Source organism: Gobius niger, assembly GCF_951799975.1.
Source record: "Gobius niger genome assembly, chromosome: 12".
Lineage (NCBI taxonomy): Eukaryota > Metazoa > Chordata > Actinopteri > Gobiiformes > Gobiidae > Gobius > Gobius niger.
Window position 1 is genome coordinate 30468575 of NC_136863.1, and position 21435 is coordinate 30490009.

The following is a 21435-nucleotide window of genomic DNA, read 5'->3' on the forward strand; positions in this document are numbered from 1 at the left end:
CGAAAAACCATTGTCCACCTGCACAGATAATGTCCGTCTTTGAATCGTATGGGCTCCTGCAGATCCTGGTGTCGTCCATGGGGGTATAGTTAGAGATCCATAGGGCATGGCAGATGCAAAGAGAGAGCCTCCAAACAGCAGTTATTTTTCAGGCAAGAGCTCCTTCCAAGCGTCCAGTGTGGAAGGTTCGTCTCCAAATAATATCCTGTGTGGCCATTGTTCACAAAGTGATAAACAGTAGCTCCTTTCCAACAATAAAAATTAAAATGCACCGATCGTAGTTTCAATACTGTTGAGACAACGAGCGCAGTGTTGTTGTGATGCCACAGACAGCGTGTGGAGGGGGCGTGTCGGAAAGGGTCAGAGGTTCTTAAAGGGACTATAAGGAGTTTAAAAATGTTAAAATTAAGTATTTTCCTCCCCCTACATGTTCCAGCCATGTCCTAATGTGTAGAATGAGCTCAGACCTGTTCACCACAACTGCCTCTAAAATCCTGCACTGTCACTCAAAAATGTGTCACTTCGGCCCGAATTGCTGTCATGCACGAGCTTAATATAGAAGGTGCAGTTACACATATGGCCTGAGGTGGCAGTAGTGAGTATAAAATGGCGAACTTGCTTCCAGCCCCTTTAAAGAGACAGGGGCCTATTTCAAGTCATTTGCTACCGCCATTTTGAAAGAGCAATTTTATACAAGGCAGTTATTCTAATTTACTGCATTTACAGACCAACAGAAGGTTTGGTCATCATTGTAGTGTGCTATAGACTGGTGCTATGTGGCTGAAAAAAGCATAATACCCCCTCTTTAAGGTTTTAGACAAATGTGGGGCCAACTCTTCCCTGCGCAGATGAGCACGTTGGTATTTCCTTTAAGTTGTACCAATTTGCCTGTTTGTTGCAGTTGTAGAGACACCACCAGCGCCCTCTGCTGGTGTTTCGTATTACTACATGTTTTGAACACATGCATTATCACAAAACCCGGCGGTACATGTTAAAGTCAGAGGGAGGAGAAAGCTGCTCCACATAGTCCTTTACTGATGGATCCCACCCACCCTCTCCCTCTCCACAGAACTCCACCACCCAGGTGCTCCCTCCCCTGAAGAAGATGACCCAGATGGCCGGAGAGATCGCCGACGGCATGGCTTACCTCAACGCCAACAAGTTTGTGCACCGCGACTTGGCTGCCAGAAACTGTATGGTGGCCGAGGACTTCACCGTCAAAATCGGAGGTAGGTCTAGTCTTCTTCTAAGCTTTTAAGATTATTCATGCTCTCATGTTGGTCAAACAAGCTCTCATATAGTGTCACACAAAGCATTGATTTAGCAAAAGATGTGATTGATTACCAAAAAAAAAGACAAAAAAAACCTCAACGCTAGTATAGATTATGGCATAGATCAAGGGTTGGACCTGAAAGCCAGTCCCAAATTTGCAAAACGAGGAGAGGAAGAAGAAGATTTCAAAAGGAAACGATCTAGCTCCCTGCCCCTCCACTCCTGATTGGACCTGGCAGGAAAGCTCGTCTCATTGGTCGAAGTGATGGCACCGTGGATTCTGATTGGTGTGTCTGAGAACAGCAAAGTTTGGAGCTTTAGAAAAAAAAACATTTTTTATTACTTACGTTACATCAAATTGGACGCCCAGGCAGTCAATTATACACAATCTATTTAATTTGTGCACATTTAAACTTACGGGCTATCACTTTAATATCAAGCAGCAAAGCTTTAAAAATTCATGGTTCAGACATAATATACATTTTGTCCATTTTGGAGCTCGTTTAGCCCCGATTAGAACCGCAATGAAGAACTGGTGGTTCTTGGAAGGTGAAATATTTTTATGTACTCCACTGTCACAAAGCAATCCCTGCCGAATTTAAACTGTACCAAAGAAGCTGCATGTTTTGTGGCGCTACGTCAACATTTATGTCAAGAAAATCTAGCTAGTTCGATCAATTGGACTGGTTGCTTTTGACTCTGGAGTCCGCACACCGTCCCTTTATTCACCATTTGTTGTGAATAAAGGGAACTCTGCATAGCGATTAATATGTTCACTCCTCTTGCAGACTTCGGCATGACGCGGGACATCTACGAGACGGACTATTACCGAAAAGGCGGGAAGGGGCTTCTGCCTGTTCGATGGATGTCGCCGGAGTCTCTGAAGGACGGGGTCTTCACCACAATGTCAGATGTTTGGTATGTGTCCACGCCACTGAGGGAATCGTGCACACGGACAGTAGTTCATACGTTCTGTATTGATACACCTGAGACAGTTCTAGCTTCAAAATTACCCTCAAAAGCAAATAACTAAATATCGGTGTGAATCGCAAAGCATTACTGTTGTCGACAAGTGGGAAATGTGGGTTGATTTTTGTCGGTGAAAATGGAAGAAAGAACAAGTTAATGGTTTGTCTCTCACCAATAAGATGCCTATAATGACTGCCTGCTGTTAAATAGAATAATATTTACTTGGAGTTTATATATACTTTTTTTGGTCAGGCCGTGTATTTGACATTGTGGAGTCCTTGCTCCTGTCAACAGTCAAGTCATTTTAAGGCGAGACAATAAATGTAGAAATATCAATTTGAAACTTTTGCTGAAAATCACAGATATAAATATGAGAAAAAAATGTATTGCATTTTTTTCTGTCATTTTATGTTTTCACATAAAAATAAGGCATTTTGAGCATTAAAATTGCCAAAATTGCCTATATTTTGGGCAACGAAATCAAAATAATGAATTGAGCCAGATTAAATTTTATGGTTTTATTTTATTGACATATTAGTAACTAAGATTTTTTCAGAGGGGATTTTGGATATTTGGTTTAGTTTTTCAATAAACTAATCATCAGTGAAAAAATCTGTAAAAACTCAAATTCCGCCTGTTTTTTTTTGTTTCAAAGCTGAATAAATCAGGCTAGGAATTAGATATTAAAAAATCCCTCAGAAAAAACCTTCAAAATATTGTTAGGTCTCAGACTGTAAAGTTTGGAGTCTGTGGGAGCTTCTATAAGGGCTCAGGCTCTGCCCGAGTGCGCCTTCTCTCATTCAGAGAAAACCAGCCCTGAAGTTTTGTAGCGAGTGCGCATGCTCGCCCCGTTCTCCGACTCTTCCGCACCAGCGTCTCGTAGGAGGAAAAACACCATATTTGGGTGAAAGTGTCATCACGGGGCCCCTTAGCAGGACACGTGGATGTAAAATCTGTCAATATTTATGAATGAAAACCCGCGGGAAAGACGGCCTTTCTACGCGGCGCAGCAGCTACTTCCGGGTCGCCCCCACCTCGCAGACAAAACATCATAAAATAAACATCATCATTTTTATATCTGACATGAAAACTAAGATGTAAAGGGAGGAAAATAGATACAAATCTCCACTTCGACCACTGCGTGAAAAATCAGCACTTTCACCTGCCGTGTCTCGCCATAATACAAAATGCAGCTGTAACGAGAAATCAGAAATCTGTTCACATACCTCATATGTATTTGTTGACGGTTGTCCCTGCAGGTCCTTTGGCGTGGTGCTGTGGGAGATCGCCACCCTCGCCGAGCAGCCGTACCAGGGCATGTCCAATGAACAGGTCCTGCGCTTCGTCATGGAGGGAGGGCTGCTGGACAAACCGGACAACTGCCCCGACATGCTGTATGTCTCACCTCCGTCGTCTACTTTGTTCCCTCTGTCCCAGCAAGTACCTCCTCTGTCCTCAATCATTACTATTATTCATTCACTCCTTAAGCTTCTGAACACTTTTACACAGGAAATGTGGTTGAACAGGTTTGCTCAAAGACATAGCCATCTGTCGGGAGTGGGATTAACGCTGTCATTCTTAAAGGAGACATGCTAAGTTCACTCTTTGGGCGTTTGTTATTGTTGCCCCTGGGGTTGCATTTTGCATTTCCATTCACGCGCTTTTGACTTGTTCGTCCTGCTGAAGTGCTCCGATTTGTAATTCCTGGATTTTGTTGCGTCACAGAAGCTCAAAGCGTGTTCATCGCGGCGCCATTGATTTGCTAGCATGCTGTTATCTGAAACAGCTGGGACAAATATTCGCAGAGATCTTCACTTTTTCGGTTGCAACTGAGCTGCAGTGCGTTTGTAGAACTTCCTAATGTGCACGGCTTTTACGCGTTCGGCGGAAACACGCAATGTCTGTAGTTTAATTAGACCAGATGTTTCACTCCACAACAATCAGAACATAGTTGTGCTCTTTCCATCACTTCGTTTTGCTGACAAGGCAAGTGTGAGAGGAGAGCGGTGTGTTCTTACGTCCCGCAGGGCAGAAGTGAGGGAAGGGATTGACTTAGATTAAAACAAACATACACTACTGCTCAGAAGTTTGGGGTCATTTAATATGTCCTTATTTTTGAGAGAAAAGCACTGGCTATTGTAGCAGGAAACGGGTGATTTTTAAAGGGGGGGTATTATGCAAAATCAACTTATGTTATTCTGTCATTCCCTCAGTAAAAACATGCCTGAAGTGTTGCCTTGGCACATTCACGTATTTTTGAGTAATCTGTAAAAACTCTGATGGCGGCCATTTTAGGGATAGGTTTGCCTGAGTCCTCCTAGGAACGCCCCCACCTCCTGGAGACGCCTCCGAGCTTTCGTCACCAGCCGAGTAACCAACCACTGCTCCTCAGCAGAACCCCCTCCCCACTGATGTCACAGACAGCGTGTGGAGGGGGCGTGTCGGAAAGGCTCAGAGGTTCTTAAAGAGACAGAGGCCTATTTCAAGACATTCACTACAGCCATTTTGAGAGAGCAATTTTATACAAGGCAGTTATTCTAATTTACTGCATTTACAGACCAACAGAAGGTTTGCTCATCATTGTAGTGTGATATAGACTGGTGTTATGTGATTAAAAAAAGCATAATACCCCCTCTTTAATGGATATACCTGCATAGATGTGCAGAGGTGCATCGCTCCAGTGGCACATTGTGTTAGCTAACCGTGTTAAAGGGTCATTGATGATTAGAAAACCTTTGTGCAATTATGCTAGCACTGCTGGTAAGAGAAGCGATAGAACTGGCCTGGGTGACCCCAAACTTTGGAACAGTAGTGTATAACGTATTAATATTCTTAAATAAAGACATTCAACAAGTTATTTTCTTATTTTAACAAATTGCAAGAACAAAACGTTTTTTCTTGTCCCCACCAACAATGACACCAAACCTTCGTCCTTGCTCGTATTGACTTATTTATAATGAAGAATAAGATTAAAGCCACACTGCGTAGAATTTTACCCGATGAATAAAATTGAAATACAAGCAATACAATATTTTTCATCATTGAAAAAATACCCCATACATATACAAACAAACATGTGCTTTTGCTGTGAGTGGCCCAGCTCTCAGAGAAATGACTGGGTACGTCTCCATGGAAACGTCGACTAAAGTCAGCAGAATTTGAGATTTTAGGATAAAAGGTTCTCATCCAAATCAATTCTTTGATTAGCCATTACGTAATAGCATTTTCTGTGTCGAGCTGGTCGTTAAGAGCATTATGCACTGATGGCAACAGTATAGTCCGAAATGTTACGCAGTGTGCCTTTAAACATAATCAATCATAATAAAAAATAACTTAAAAATGACAACTGCAACTTTCCCGACAATGATCTGTGTCAGACCTAATTCCAAGTGGCCCTCACTAAGCGCCCCGGTCGAAACCCTAGCCCGCGTCCCTCATGCGTCACGCTGCATTGTCACCCCGCGCCGCTTACACAACTGTGGCCCGCTAATATTTTGGCCCCCCGTCTATTCTCGGTCCGGGAGCGCGCGGGCCATCATGTGATGTGAGCTAAGAGCGGGCCAAGACCGAGTCTGACATTCACGTCACCGGTTATAAGTGGCGCGCTGACGAAGCCGACGCGGGGCCCCCTCGCCATCGGCCCCTGGGAGCCGGCCCATAGAAGGGGATGCCCGCGACTGGAGCGCGGGAGATGTCCTTCATTCCTGCCGCCTACAAGGGCAAGGCGAGGGCGGCGGGTGAGCAAGGCGACAGGAATGCATCCGTTTAGGGACGATTCATCAACTTCGACTCTGCACATCTCTTTTTCCCACCAGTGCTATGAACAAGCAGCAGTTGTTCCGCACGGAGACGAGAGCATTGCAAGTGGAGTTTAAGGTTCTGTTGAGTGGAATAACATTTCTGTCCCTCGCTGACCTCAACGAGAAGGCATCCAGCTCCTTCGCTTTCTCTCCCTCTCCCTCCTCTCCCCATCTCTCTTCTCCTAAACATCTGACCTCACCTACAAAGGCGCAGGCAGAGAGCGATGTTAGCAGACACACAGGCGGCGTTTCCATGGCAGCGCTGTGTTTTGGCGTGTATACAGGAGTGCGGGGATAGCCTTACGGAGGAGCGCAGCCAGTGGGAGCCGCTTAATCACAGCGGCAATTCGTCATTCGTCACTCCTCGCCTGTCTCGATATTTCTCGCATTTCTCGCACTTTTTGCTAAGCTTTTAACCGTGTTATTATGTTACGTCCTCAGCATGAACTGACCTGGGATTGTTGAGTTTCATTCACTTGCGTCTTCAGGCATCCTGCATGTTTAGTCCGTCCAGACGCCTTCATCATGCCGTGCTCTGTGTCCCTGCTCAAGTGGTTTTCCCAGCGCAGTTTAGAAAGTTTGACGCAAAAGCAAGCGCTGTTTTAATGCCCTCTGTCTTTTCACTGTGCAACAAATGCCCGGCACCCTCTGCTGGCGTTTTGTAAAACTGCATTTCATAACTTTCTGGAGGTACATATTATACCAATGCAATATAGTGACATTTTTATGTACATATCGGAGCTGATGCTAGAAAAAATTCAAGGCATCGGCTACAAATATCCAATACTGAACAGATACCAGTTTTCTCTCTCACTGCTTTCAAAACGCTAAATCTGAATATGGCCACGCTGAAGTCATTTTGAATGTAAGAACCTGGAGAATTCAATCGTTGAGTTAGTTTAACCTCTTCAAACATATTTTTGATCGTGGCTCAAAATGCAGCGGCTAGCAACAGCACGCTAATGCTAGCAACTTATCGAGGCTGGGTCGGAAGGATAGAAGCACCTAAAGTAGCCTACGAAAATAAAATCTGCCCCGTGTTTGTATTTTAGTTTATGAAATGCTGTTGAAGAATAACTGAAGATATTTGTAATGCAAGAGTTGTTATGATCTGATCACTTTATGCGAGTTGTTTATATTAACATAAAGTAGGCTGTGTCGAGTCCAGTGATCCTTGTTGAATGTTTTTTCCCATTAGTTTATTAATAGATTGAATTGATACATCATAACAGGAAAAGTTTAGACTTTATTGATCTCATAATGGAGATGAACCAGGGTCCATTCACTTTTTCACTCCGAGACTTTTAAGAAAGAATCGATGTATTGGATATCGGCAGATACTCAATCCTCCAGTCTCGGTATCAGTGTCAGAAGCAAAAAAGCTTCTCTATTTACAGCACCTCAGCATCTGTTTGTTTCGTTTATAATTTAAAGGTGCATTATGGAACTTTTTGGCTAACATGCTAACAAATTCATGACAAACGCTGACTGCAGAACGGGTCCAGTGATGACATATAGGCTTTGAAAATATATCTATGATGAATGATATCTCCGACATACCATCGGATTGCTTTCGGTAGGAGATGATGTGACTGTGGATATTTGTCACGTGAAGAGACATTAGCCATAAACCAGGTCAAACTATCTGCTGTCATACCGTAGAATGCCATAAAGTCTCACGGACACGGCCGCCTTTGCTCCTGCTACGTGTAAACAGATATCCGAGTATCCACCTCACTGTAGGGGAGCACATTGAAGATTACTCAAAACATGCCCCACGGTCCAGACACGTCCTCCCGCGGGGTCGGATCAGGCGGACATGTTTGGAAAAGCTTCACCCGTAACTGCTGCGTGTTGTGAGAGCTCGCCCCCTGCTGCCTGGAGCGGAGAGAGCCGGCGGAGACCTCTTACTTTTTTGTCACATTTTGGTTGCATTTTCATCCCTAAAGTTACCACCAAGTGTGACAGTGCAGAATAAGACGCTCCTTTGGCTTCTGTTGCCCTGCTGTGACATCATCTGCATACCCGTCTGTAGAGCAGGCACTGGTTGGGAAAATGGGGCGAGTGTCTTCTCTGGTTTACGGGACTGTTGTGCACGTGTGAAGGCGTCACAGAGAGGACAGAATGTAACCGACATAAAAGACATGCGTCACCTCACCCGAACCAGGGCATGCCATGAAAAGACTACTATTTTGGGAGGAAAAATGAGTTACTGCGGAGGACAGGGGTCGTAAAGGATCTGGCTCTGCTCTGAATACACAAGTTCATAGCGTAAGCATGTTCTCCTGGAGGGAACAATAGTAAATCATGGTTAAAAACAAACTGTATGATTAGGGAACTGCCATAGTGTCTACTGCCCTCTGCTGGATGTGAAGCAATACTACATATTACTGCTGGGGGCTATTCTGCACTGTGTGTGTTACTTAGGCTCTGAGTCAAAATAATAAAGAAAAAAATAGATACATAAGTCTTGTACAATGCTATTTACTTCCATACTATATCTAAATACTTCATTTTAAGGGACTTTAAGCTCATATAGGCAGATTGCTCCAGTCCTTTCCATCCGTAGTCTCTGGTTTTCTGAAATCCCTTTAGGTAGTGTTATAGTCTTATAGAAAGCTTGAATAAACAAGAGTTATGGCCGAAAAAAACGTCCCTCTAAAAAAAAGAATATATAAGAATACTAACTAAAGTGATTTCAGATAACCAGAGACTACTTGTATTCTCGCTCCACACCTCCCGAACTCTGTGGTGAGTGTTAACATTTTTAAACTCCGGCTAGTCCCTTTAAGGAGGTTCCTCTCGCCACTGTGACACAAATAAACTTCACAAAACCAAATGATCACACTGTGTTCATTTAGGTAATGAAATGATAAAACTCACCGCAGAGTTAGAAGAAGATATTTCCAAACTGTGTGCACTGACGGCAAAGGACAGGAGGGCTGACGTCTCCCAACATGTGCTTTAATTTGTTTAAAATGTATAGAAATAGAGGCCTGAGGTTCTGTGGGTCCTGGAGGGTGTCACAATAAACTTTTTTCACTTATATTGGCAAATATGATGTGAGGGGCAGGAGTAATGTTACATCCGGGAGGCTCGTTGCTTATTATATATGAGATTATCTGGGAACCATAACTGAAGAAAGCACCAACGGAGCGGTATGAAAAGCATCAGACCCACCTGGTGGATGAGTTGTGTAATTGCATCCAATTAATTATCTGAACGTTATTGGAACTTGATCTTTCTGTTGTGGGCCGGTGTGGTGTAGTATAGACCTGTTCACTCATCTGGTCTGACCAGGCCAAAAGGACGTCGGCCCGCCGGGAAAACTCCTGGTCCCTCCGATGGCCAGTCCAGCCCGGCATAACTATGACTGAATGTAAAATCGCAATGTTTCTCGAATTGCAACACACACAAAGATTTGTGTCTTGAATATTGCTATGACCATATTTGTGCATTATGTAACTTCTTATGTGGAGAAAAGCTGATGTTTATGTACATTTGACCTTTTAGTGACTCAGCTGCTCTTTGGTTGATTAGCATCGCGCTTTCATTTTCCAATTATCAATGGTTTTAGGGTTTCTGGTAGATTTTCTCTGATGACAGAACCATCTCCATCGAGAAAACCTTCCTGAAACTCCCAAAAAACAATTGATCCTGGAGCGTCCTCGAGGCCACTGTGAGCGAAAGTAAAGGTGAAACCACACATACAGCCACTGGGTCACCGTAATGTCAAATATCAACCTTTTTCTCCCCCTGAAAAAGTTACATGATGCACCTTTAAATAAACTATTTCAACACCAGTCGTTTGATCAAACAGAGTCAAATAGTAAATCAGGACCCAAATCAGGCTGAAAAGGTTCTAAGTTAGCTTTTACACATGTATTTGTTATTATTGCGTTTGGATATTGTATGACCTAACATTGTGAAAGCTTTTCCTTAACATCACCGCCTTCCTCTCTTCTCCCCCAGGTTCGAGCTGATGCGCATGTGCTGGCAGTACAACCCCAAGATGCGGCCGACCTTCCTGGAGATCATCAGCAGCCTCAAGGAGGACATGGAGCCGCCCTTCAGGGAAATGAGCTTCTTCTACAGCGAGGACAACAAGCCCCCGGACACCGAGGGGCTGGGCAGCGTGGAGGTGGAGACCATGGAGAACATCCCGCTGGACCCCTCCTGCAACAGGCAACCCCCCAGCTCCACCCCCATCGCCTCCGCCTCCCAGCTAGGCTGCAGTCCGGCGGGCGTGTCCACTCCCTCCTCCTCCTCGGCGGGACAGCAGAGCCCCAGCACTCCGTTGTTAGGAGGCGTGGTCGGGGCGTCGTCGCCCTCTCCCTCCTCCTCCGCCGCGACGCCCCAGAGCCCCGCGTCTTCCCCGGACAAGCACTCGCAGGGGCAGGGGCTGGCGGCCAACGGGCCCGTGGTGGTGCTGCGGCCCAACTTTGACGACCTGCAGCCTTACGCGCACATGAACGGGGGGAGGAAGAACGAGCGCGCGTTACCCCTGCCCCAGTCGTCCGCGTGCTGATGTCACCTGCAGAAAGAGATGTCCGCGGGAATTTGGATGAGTTCTTGATTTGACTGGTTTAGACTAGTTTAGGTTTGGAAATGGATTTGGTTTCGATTAGGGCTGAGTTATTAACTAAACTGATCTTAGTCATGTTTTTATTTGTACATATTGCTTTGAGAAAACTAAAATATGAACTGATGCAGGAATCAACACTACTGGGTTAGCAATCTTTGAGATATATCGGGGAGTCATTCATGGGAGTCATTTTTTCTAATAAATCTATTGTCAAATATCTTTATTATTATCAAAGATGTATACTTCTAGAACAGGGGTTCTCAAAGTGGAGGTGGCCCTGGGCAGAGGTCCCAAGATGAGAAAAACAGCACATAATTTGTGAAATCCAGTCAAATATCAGAATTACCAGTGTAAATACATGCTATAGACTTGATTTTAAATGTCTTGTTTCCCTAAAGTAGCAAGTTCCCTAAGTAGCATAAGAGGGTATAACTTTTTTTTACCGTGGGAGTTTGTGTGGCAGTTTTGGGGTTGTAGCCAAAAACGTTTGGGAACCCCTGTTCTAGAAGATGAAGTGAAATGGTAAAAAGCATAGCATCCTTTGTTGTTGTCATCAGGATGCTTTTGGGGAATTTGTAAAGTCTTACGCCTTAATTATGTCCCTGTGCACCTAGGTGAAAAAAAAAATAAAAGTTAGTCTGGAGTTCTGATTTTAGGTCATATTCCAAACAAGTTAGTTGTTTTTAAACATAAAAAAGACCCAGGAAGGATATTTGCCCAGTGGAAGGAACTGAGATGATTCTGCCTCGGATATTGCAGTTCACTTAGATATAACAAAAGTCAATAAATAAAAGCGAAACTAGTCCAAACGTCAAATCAAGAATCCAAACAATTTCACTCACGCAGGTATTTATTTTTGCTGTGTGTGGGACAGGCGCGTCTCCAAACATTACTAAAACAGGGTACTCAGAGCCTCATCTCCAAAGCTGGACGGGGGAGGAGACGATTCGCGGGAGATTTTACCGAGCATTTGGACTCGCACTTTGGGGAGGGGATTCCTTTTGCAAATCCCTGAAATGAACTTTATTGAAAGAAAAAAGACTTTCTTTTATTTTTTTTTTTTTTAAGCATATCTGCCAGCGAACAGAAGAGCACTTTCCCTGTTTCTCCTCCATTTCAGACTTTCCATCAAAAATGACTTTAATTTTGTAAAGATGCCTCAACGTAAGGATTTGTTTCCTATCGGGTTTTCTGTTGTTTATGAATGGGTCAAATGAGATAGAGGAGTCACTGTCAGCCAGACTGTTGCCAAATCTGTTTTTTTGTTTGTTTGTTTTGTTTTCAAATCCTTTGTACAGGTTTCATTTCAAGGCTGTGATTCAGAGATGACATGGTTTTAAACATTTGCGGTTAGAAAATCACCAGGGGCGGTTCCAAAATGATGGCTAAAAGGGCATGGCTCGAAATATGGGCAGAACATGTTAAACTTTCAGATGTGAGGCCCCCTGGTGGATGTGAGGGCTTCTGCATGTGCATAGTTAGCCATGCCGACTGCAGCTCACAGAGTTTTGGGCATAAAGTTATGAAAAATTGTCTATATTGCAGGATTTTAAATAGCAATAGTTTTTTTTTTCACCAAAGCCTAAAGACTATTATATTTTATTTTATTTGCAATTTTATCCATTCACATCCTACTGAGGCCATTTGGCATCCAAATCTTCTTCCTTCCAAAGATAAATACAGCGTCAATGACCCGGCATGCCGGAAAATAGACTTTTTAATCCCGTTCACCATGAACTGCCACTCTTTTTACACTGTAGAAGGTTTTTGGCTGGATGGAAGCATATTTCGCCCCCTCACACCTTACCAACTTTATTTATAAAGCACTTTAAAAACTTTACAGCTTTGCCAAAGTGCTGTACACAAAAAAACACACTCAAGTAACATTGAGTCAGAATTGGGTCCCTGGTCATGTTTTTCACACGTTATAAAATAAGAAAATGTATCACATTCTCCAGTAGAAGTGAAAACATGGCACTCATCGCAGAGCTCGCCATGATAGCTTGTAGCATGTTGCTAATGTTAGCTTTATGGTCAGCTGTATGATTTATGCACAGATTTGGGACTCTTGGACCACTGTGTTCCTCTTCCTTGGCCTTTTTTTGTTTGTTTGGTAGAGTATGAATCTAAAATTCAGTATTTGACACCCCCACAAAGGTTTCAAACAAATCGCTTATACCTGCCCAGATCTTCATTCACAGTAAACACCCAGTTAGCGACTAGCTTATTTCTGTGTCACAGCCTTTTTCCTGAATTAAAATGTTTATCTGCAACGTACTAATTACAATCAAGGGATACACTACACCTCTGCTTGTACTGATCATGTCATGTGCTGATGAAACGAACCAAATAGACCACTCTTCTCTGTGTGAAGGGCGCGTGACCTTTCCAAGATGGCCGCTGTGTGTTAGCATAGCCTCCCTATACATTTCACACCTCCGTTCTGTCAGCTTTACACTGCGGGACGGTTTTTATACACATCATTTGGTCGGACACTTTTGTAAACCTTTTTCAGAACATGTTTGCCTCTATGTCTGTACAGAACAAAGCTGCTATTTTATTCTTTTTACTCTTTTTGGATGTTCTATACAAAGAAACTCTTCAGGTTTGCTAGTTCATTTTCTTATATCCGTTTTAGAAAATATTGATATTGAAAACATTTTTGTTACCCCAAACATGTCTTTTTGTTAATGCCTTTTGATTTTGTGATGAATTTTGTGTCTGTTATTATTATTAATATTATAATTATTATTTTTATTTGGAATGGACACCTTAGCTCAATGTGCGAGCGTGTACTTTTGGCACCCTTTTTTTTTTTCTTTTAAATTTGTATTTGTTTGCACCTAGCATAGCCCCTCTAGGTGCGATTCAATCTCAGGTCAAAAGTCGTGGCTTTTTTTTTTTTTTTTTTCCGCTTTTGCTGTACATTCTCACCTTCGCCCCCTGCTGGTCTCCTTGTGAATGTCACCTTGATTATGGGGCCGTCTTCCGAGCAAAGCTGCCTGAATCGGTACACACGCTTCACTATGCTAGAATATGGTTTAAAACAAAGATTCTGTTGACAGTTCACAGAAGACTGAAGTATGAAATATTTGTAGCGTTCTAAGCCACAGATTTATAAGACCTGTCTCTACAGAGGAAATTATATAACCCAAACAATGGTAACCTGGGTAATTTTTGAATTGCGCTTATGCTTCTTATGTATCATCAAATGGCGCAGATTCACAGTTTTGCTCCGCTTCTTGGCTCTAGAGTTTCCGTGCTTCCCGTCTCCTACCTTGTCCCCTGCCCCGCCCCTCTGTCTCTTGCCCTGGCCAAGGCTCACTTCTCCTAACGTGCCTCCTCAAAGCCTCCTTTACTCATTTTTAGCTTCACCCACAGAAGAGGGAAATGGGGAGCATCCATAGACAGTGGAATAGCGATGGATTGCGGGAGGCGTGGCTTCCTCCATAGTGTTCTGCGCGGGCTAACAGAAGCTCATTCCTGCTAGCATTTTGTGCGTGTTATTATTATTGGAGCCGGCAACAGTCCCGCCCAAGGAAAAGTCCCATTCATTTGATCCTATTTACTTCTCAGAGAATTCAAAGCAGCTATGTGCTAATTCGTGGACATAAAATACACAATTTCAAAGATTTATCCAAAGCTTCATGATATGAAAAAGCATTTCCCTGGATTTTCAAGTATTTTATATTTTCCTCACGATTCGATGCGACACATGATAGGATAATCTCACGATACGCCGATACTACTATTATAGATATATTGCACAAAAATAACCTACAATACATCACGATAAAAAAAAAAGCATTCTACTTTTAACCTTTATTTGAACATACTACATATTATTAATCATTTACATTTCTTTTCATGTACCACTTTTATAAATGATCCCCGACTTACACGCTGAAAATGGGTCTGTAGATCTGTCAGTAACTTCATTTACATTTAAATAAATAAAAAGGAATAAATCAACCCCAAATTAATCTTATTTATAAATGTAGAAACTTTTATTTAAAGTAATTTATTTGTGTGACAGTGTTTGGTCCAAGTGCTTAAAACTGTAGTGCTGCCCCCTGCTGTCCTGACTGAATTCTTGATCATTGCCACTCTATAATATGCAGGACGGCACTCATAAAAAATATCGGTAGCGTATCGCCCCGCAAAACATCGCGATATATCGGGAAAATCGATATATCGTCACACTCCTAGTCAGGACTTCGCATTTAGCTGCTGCTATTGTGATTGTTTTTTTATATTTGAATGATGTGAATGGGAAAAAAATGAATGGAGTTTTCACCTCCGGCACCGGCCAGGACTGTTGTGCTCTACATACTGGGTCAAAAATTGAAAGGAAAATGGCGAAAGGAAAAATATAGAACGATTTTGCATGTGTTGAGGCAAACATGTGTAAGTAACGAACGACTAGCTTGTGTCATTCGGTTTGTATGATGAATTATAGGGGGGAAAAAGTTTAAATGGAAAGTCTATTTGTGCAATTAACTTCTAGTCCATGCCCCCACTTCCTGAGGGCTTCTGAAAGAACGAGGCGATAATGAGTTTGTCGATCTACATGTGCATCTGCATCACTGTGAGGACGGCTGTGAAGGCGACTCCAGAGATTGTGCTGCTTAACGTTCCTCTTTTTGTAGTTTAATCTTGAAGCGAAGGAAGCTTTGTTTGGAGAAATGAGAGACAGCCCCATAAGTCAAGTCTGTGTGTTTGCCCAATACCGCCCTCTGCTGTCCGCTGTCGGGGCTACAGGCCTAACCGGCTCTGTTTGTCTGCTGCCTTAACCACCAAAAACATGTCCAGTGTTTTTATTTGAATAATTTAATTTAATTCTTTTACCCCACCCGAACTGGTCTTATCGTTTGCCAACTGCTTATAAAAACCAAAAAAAAAAGAACAAAAAAAAAAGACGAGAGAGGATGGGTCAAAGTACGGAGAAGGGAACATTTCATGCAATGGTCTTAACCCAGGCTGAATTAGTGTTGAAGGAATCTCCTCAATTTTGGACAAATGTTGCTTGGTGATTATTATTATTATTATTGTTTTTATTATTATATTGTTTCCTCTTTTTTTTTTTTCCTTTGAAGTTTTCTCTCTGTAGAAGTGTTATTTATTTATTTTTTATTTTCCTTTTTTTTTGTGATATCAGTTTCAATCACTGTATAAACAGCCCTTGATTCATAAAGTTGGATTTTTCTATGGATTTTCTTCCGTGTCGTGAATGGGGGACTTTTTTTTCTTTTACATACAATCTACATCTACCTCACACTATACGAACGACATTTTCTCCATGATTGATGAAGAAAACTAAAGCAGAACATACTTATATAGAAAATGTATACAAAAGCAAAAAGGAAAATAGCATTGGATTTCCTTAGACCAATGATGGCCTGTACTTACAGATCAGATGTTGGAGGATGGATAAAAAAAATTGTACATGATTTAAAGCCACATTACGGAACATTCCAGGTTATCAGTGGCTTAAGAAAACTTAAGAAAAGCTGGGATTGCCCGCTCAAACATGATTAAAAGCCTGTTACAGACATAATAGACACTATTATTCTCCTATTTTTCCAGTGAGTTTTCAAAATGGAGCATTTCAATGAGGATCTAATACAGGTGCTCGTGATGTACTTAGAACATCATGAAAAAGTGCATTAACTTCTGTTATTCAACTTAAAGGGATATTTCAGGATTTTTGACATAAGGCCTCATTTCTTAGTTATCCAGAGTGTTTCTGGTACCTGGAGATATTTTTTGTGTAATTCATGCAGTTCTTATGTTTGAAGAGTTTCATGGCACTAGGCTAGTGCAAGGCTAGCACATTTCTATGGTATCAGCTAGCCTGCATTAAAAACAGTCTTACTTAATCACTTATAACACCAGACTAACCATATAAATGTCTACTGAAACACTTTTACATGGGGATGACAAAAATACTCTTTCAGAAATGGCTGATATTTGGCGCAAAATTTCAGTAAATATCGCTGATGAAAATAGAAATAAAACAATTAGACCCATTTCGAACATCTCCCATTGTAATCCTATGGGAGTAAAATATAGTACATTGGCAGAACTGCATGAAATGTTGCAGGCACATTCTTTAGAGCAAATCAGTCAAAAAAGTCAATCAGACCTAAGCTGTGTCATGTACAGGGTTGCTGGTTCAATGCCCTTTATCTTCCATTATATTCCAATAGAGTGCCCATAATCTCGCCAGATATTTTTGATGAACTAGTCGTAGGTTTTGCAACAGGATCGAGGTTGGGAATCCGAAGGTTGTGAGTTCGATTCTCCATTACACAGATATGTAGCGTGTAATCTAAATGTGTGAAGTTAAAGAACAGAAAGCAGCCTGAAGGAATACTTACTTGTTTTTTCATTATTATCACCCACATGACGATCAGACCGTAGGGGGGCAAGACTTTTTATTGCCCTGCATCTTTACCACCGGACAACAGGAGCACTCACTGCTTTGTTTTTCATTATCAAATTATAGACACTAAAACACTTCAGGACTTGAACCCACGGTGTAACGGGAGGAAAGAGACTCTGATGGTTCGTGTAAATCATCCACCGGACCACAGAAGCACACGCCCAGTCATGAGTTTATCTTCATTATCGTCATAGATGTTCACAGTTCATTTAGCTCATATTAATTACATGTTCAAGCGCTTGGTTTGAGGTTATGTTACCCAGGGAAGGCTTTACTGCTTTTAAGTGCCGTCAGTAACTCTCCAATTTATGAGGATCAAAGTTTTCAGTTGTCTTTAAGTATCAGCTCCGCACAGCTGCATGACCTGCTGTTCTTGGATGGAGCATCTTGATTTCATTCAAGATGCTACATCATAGTTTGATGTGATGTACACTAACCAGCAGGGGCGGACTGGGACTGAAAAACAGCCCTGGACTCTTTATTTTTTTGATTGGTATCATCAGCAAAAAGAACGGGAAAGGTGGTCGTAGAAACAGAAGCAAAATCATTCATATAAATAATAATGGTCCCAAAATTGAACCTTGTGGCACACCATATTCCATGGAATTCCTTGTTTTTTTTATACTGGGCTTTAACCAGATCTAAAAGCTTCTCGACTGGAGATCAACAATGTAACGCCTCATTTGAAAGCTAAGACCTACAAAAGTGATGGAAACTTTTTGTCACGTCGCCACATTTTTGTCATATTTTTGTTGTTTTTTAAATTATTTTTTCTATCATTTTTTGTCTGTGTTTTTCTCATGTTTTTGTTGACTTTTCATCCTCTTTTTCTCGCTATTTTGATGCTTTTCTTTACAGCTTTTAGATTTGGGTAAAGCTCGGTTGAGGCAGGAATGGTGGCCCTAGAGCCAATGGCCCTTCTGTGCTCTTCCAGAATGGACATATGGCCAGTCCGCCCCTGCTAACCAGAGGTCTCCAAGATGGCAGCCATAACAACAAAAGTCATATATTATATTATGACAGTGTTTTGTTCATGTGTGTTAATAAAAGTAAAGCCTTTAGTTGTTGCCCGTCCCACTCTGATGTCTGCTCATTGTCCGGGAACAGGGAGTATTTGATCACTGTAGGGGGTGAGTGGAGGGGTCTTGGAAGAACACTAGCTCCTCTCCTCCTCCTCAGAGTGTCCGAGCTGCAGGAGCATGGCCCGGATCACCTCCGTCAGCAGGGGGAGCAGAGCCTCCGAGGACCGGAGGGGCCCTTTGGAGGGGACGTGGATGAGAGCGGCCCTTCTCTGACCACGGTACAGGGAGCAGTAGTAGGCGAAGTCACACAGGTATCTGATGAATAAAAAGCCTTAATCATTTTATCATAATTAAAAGTAAAATAAAATCTCTTGAACGTTGCAAAAACAAAAGATATGATCATCGACTTTAGGAAGAGCGCGCTCCCACATGTTGTAACATATATAAAGGGACAACAAGTGGAGTGTGTGGAGTCCTACAGGTATCTTGGTACAATTATAGATTGTAAACTGAATTTTAATGAAAGCTGTGCTGCTGTTTGTAAAAAGGGCCACCAACGACTGTATCGTCTTCGGAAACTGTCCTTCTTTCATGTAGATAAAACTGTGATGACACTTTTCTATCGGGCTTCATCAAAGCCACCTGAGCTTTTTGCCTGGTCGCCTGGTACGGGAGCTCTTCTGTTAGAAACAAAAACAAAAACGCCTTGAATCAGCTGGTCAAGTGGTCAAGTAAAGTCCTCGGCCTCAGACCAGTTTGGACTTTCTGCACGACAGACAGTTAGAGAGGACGGCACGAAGCATCGTCAAAGACACTGAGCATCCTTTGCATTCAGAGTTTCGATGCTTCCATCTAGGCGTCGGTTTTTGATGCCAATAAGTAAATACCGTTTTAAGAAAAACTTTGTTCCCGCTGCCCTTTCCTTTATGAACAAGTCGGGATCAAATTGCCCCTGACACGGCTTCAAGTGGCTTAAACTTCAGTTGTTTGTGTACCAAAGGCACATCCTGTTAGTATGTGGAGCACTTACAAGTTTTATATTTAAATATGTGTGATGTTTTATCTTTGTATAATGTGTTTTAATGTTTTGACTAGTTCTCAGAATTGCAAGACACATTTTTTCACCATAATACTGTGTGTGTCGTACCTGCCGGCGTCTCTGGAGTACACGATGTCCATGCCCCGCTGCTTACACCCCCGACACAGCGTCCTCATGTCGACCAGGGAGTCCAGCCTCTCTGGACCCCCCCTCACACAGCAGCCCTCCCCCGGACACGCCCCACACACGTCTGGGGCCGAGTATCCCCCATTCCTCCCCGTCTGCTCCAGCACAAGACCCCGGAGCCCGCGGGACACGCCCAAGTGCACCATCAACTGGACACCAGGAGAAACGCAAATGTAACGTTGTGTTTCACTCACACTGATCTCGCACATATTTTTTAAAAACTAGAAGGTCTTGGCTTTCAAATTAGGCAGTAAGCTGTCCAGTCAATACGCTTTGAGATTCGGATAAGCTTTCAGCACTGATTCTTCTGCTCTGAGGGGCATCCCGGAGGGCTGGGTACACGCCTGGGATGGAGCCCTAGCGATCATTAACTCACCTTTGATAAAGTCTGCTGTACGTGGCCCTTGCTCCTGAACGTAACTCACCATTGTTTGCTTGCTACATTTATTGACTTGATCAGTAAAGTAAAAGTCACTCCCTCTCACCTTCGGGTGCAGCTCGTCCCACAGTTGAGCGATGATGTCTTGAGTCTTGGCGTAACTCACTGGGAGCTCCTTAATGTGAACATGGAGCCCTTCTCCAAACCCCACGGTCTGCAGGCCCTGGAGACAACACTGGCATCATCTCACACGTTTGGTGGCATCAGAGTGAAAAAGGGGGGTAGTATTCAAGAGTATTCGAGATCCAGTAGTACTGACAAAATTCAGGGAAATCCGCTATTTTCATCCAAAAAAAAAAAATCAGCTCAAAGCAGTTTACATCTGAATTCATGAACTTTCATCAAACTATTGAATGTTCACTGCAGTTTGACAGGAGAACAGAGCAACGCTGTAAATGTTACACAAACTGACATCGGATCTATTATTAGTAACACAAGACAAATATACCTCCTTGATCCCACAAAGAAGAAATGAATATGCCAGCTAGAATATGAAAGTAATCTTTTCACCTATGACTTTGACTATACCATCCATCCATCCATCCATCCATCCATCCATCCATCCATCCATCCATCCATCCATCCATCCATCCATCCATCCATCCATCCATCCATCCATCCATCTTCTTCCACTTTTCCGTTTCCGGGTCGTGGGAAATCACATTGCACCAGCCCCCTATGGCTCCTCCTGCAGGTAGTGGGTCCACGGAAGGACGGCCTCACGATTAACCGGGCCTGTTGTTCTCTCAAAAGGGGCTTCTGAACCGCTCTTTGTCTGACCCGTCACCTAGGACCTGTTTGTCATGGGAGACCCCACCAGGGGCACGACACCCCCGACAACAGAGCTCCCAGGATCATTCGAGCGCTCAAACCCCTCCACCACGTTAAGGTGGCGGTTCCAGGAGGGGACTTTGACTATACTACACTATTTAAATAATTTCACTCAAGTGGTGTCACGCTACTTGAGTGAAATTATTTTAAAGTAATGTTACTTTTCCTTCCTATCTACTTTTCTCTTATACTATGTCGGTTTCTGTTTACTTATTTTGCCACCTCAAAAAATATAAATTGACTCACAGCAATATCCTTAACACTCACTGATTACTTTTCCATTGTGACTGGATTTGGAGCGTAATGATAAAGTAACGTTATTGTCACTCGAGTAGACATGTTTGTTTGTTTGTTTGTTTGTTTGTTTGTTTGTATACTTTATGTGTGTACATTTACGTTTCTCTGCTGCCCTCTGGCGGTGTGACGCAGCAGAGCGGAAACACACTGGTCACCACAGCTGAGGCCGAATGCCTGATCAAGTTGAAGGGGACAAACAAGCCCATGTTGGAATAAAACTACTGCTTTTGTGAAACAACCACAATTTCCCGAAACAGAGTTCACTTGTAACCAAACCATTTCCAACTGCGCATGTTCGTAAACTGCTCTCGACCAGTGTTTACCTGAGCGGCTTTCCAACTGGGGTTCACCAAGAACTCCCTGAACGGTCCAAAACCTAAGAGCAGAAAAAGCGGAGGATAAATATGAAAAAGTGAATCCTGTTCTTTGGTCAGAATGTACCTGTTATGACCAAAGTGTCGCGTAGCTCCATGCAGCGTCTGCGTCTGAGCGCGTGCAGCAGAGTGTAGGGACTGGGGCTGTCCGCTAGGGGGAGCCGTTTCTTCACTAA

At 42.8% G+C, this 21435-nt stretch overlaps 2 protein-coding genes across 2 annotated transcripts in view; one reads left to right on the top strand and one right to left on the bottom strand.

Annotated features, from left to right (window-relative positions):
- igf1ra (insulin-like growth factor 1a receptor) overlaps positions 1 to 13654 on the top strand; it is a 125899-nt gene extending 112245 nt beyond the window's left edge. Inside the window, exons 18-22 of the mRNA XM_079567383.1 lie at positions 1070 to 1229; positions 2061 to 2190; positions 3501 to 3635; positions 10014 to 12074; positions 12131 to 13654. Coding sequence (XP_079423509.1) covers positions 1070 to 1229; positions 2061 to 2190; positions 3501 to 3635; positions 10014 to 10569 — 981 coding nt within the window. The 3' untranslated portion in view covers positions 10570 to 12074; positions 12131 to 13654. The remainder of the gene's footprint in view (positions 1 to 1069; positions 1230 to 2060; positions 2191 to 3500; positions 3636 to 10013; positions 12075 to 12130) is intronic.
- Positions 13655 to 18112: 4458 nt separating this feature from the next.
- On the bottom strand, positions 18113 to 21435 carry pgpep1l (pyroglutamyl-peptidase I like). Its single transcript, XM_079567985.1, has 5 exons — positions 21327 to 21435; positions 21209 to 21261; positions 19804 to 19920; positions 19241 to 19467; positions 18113 to 18408 (listed from the first exon to the last, which is right to left on the bottom strand). The coding sequence occupies exons 1-5, from the start codon at positions 21355 to 21357 to the stop codon at positions 18228 to 18230; spliced, it is 609 nt and encodes a 202-aa protein (XP_079424111.1). The 5' UTR covers positions 21358 to 21435; the 3' UTR covers positions 18113 to 18227.

Bases quoted from the DNA above. Each gene is read 5' to 3' on its own strand.
- pgpep1l (XM_079567985.1), bottom strand. From the start codon at position 21,357: ATGGAGCTACGCGACACTTTGGTCATAACAG. The intron at 21,262-21,326 runs GTACATTCTGAC...TTCTGCTCTTAG, and splicing joins CGACACTTTGGTCATAACAG to GTTTTGGACCGTTCAGGGAG. The intron at 19,921-21,208 runs GTAAACACTGGT...TGTTGTCTCCAG, and splicing joins CCAGTTGGAAAGCCGCTCAG to GGCCTGCAGACCGTGGGGTT.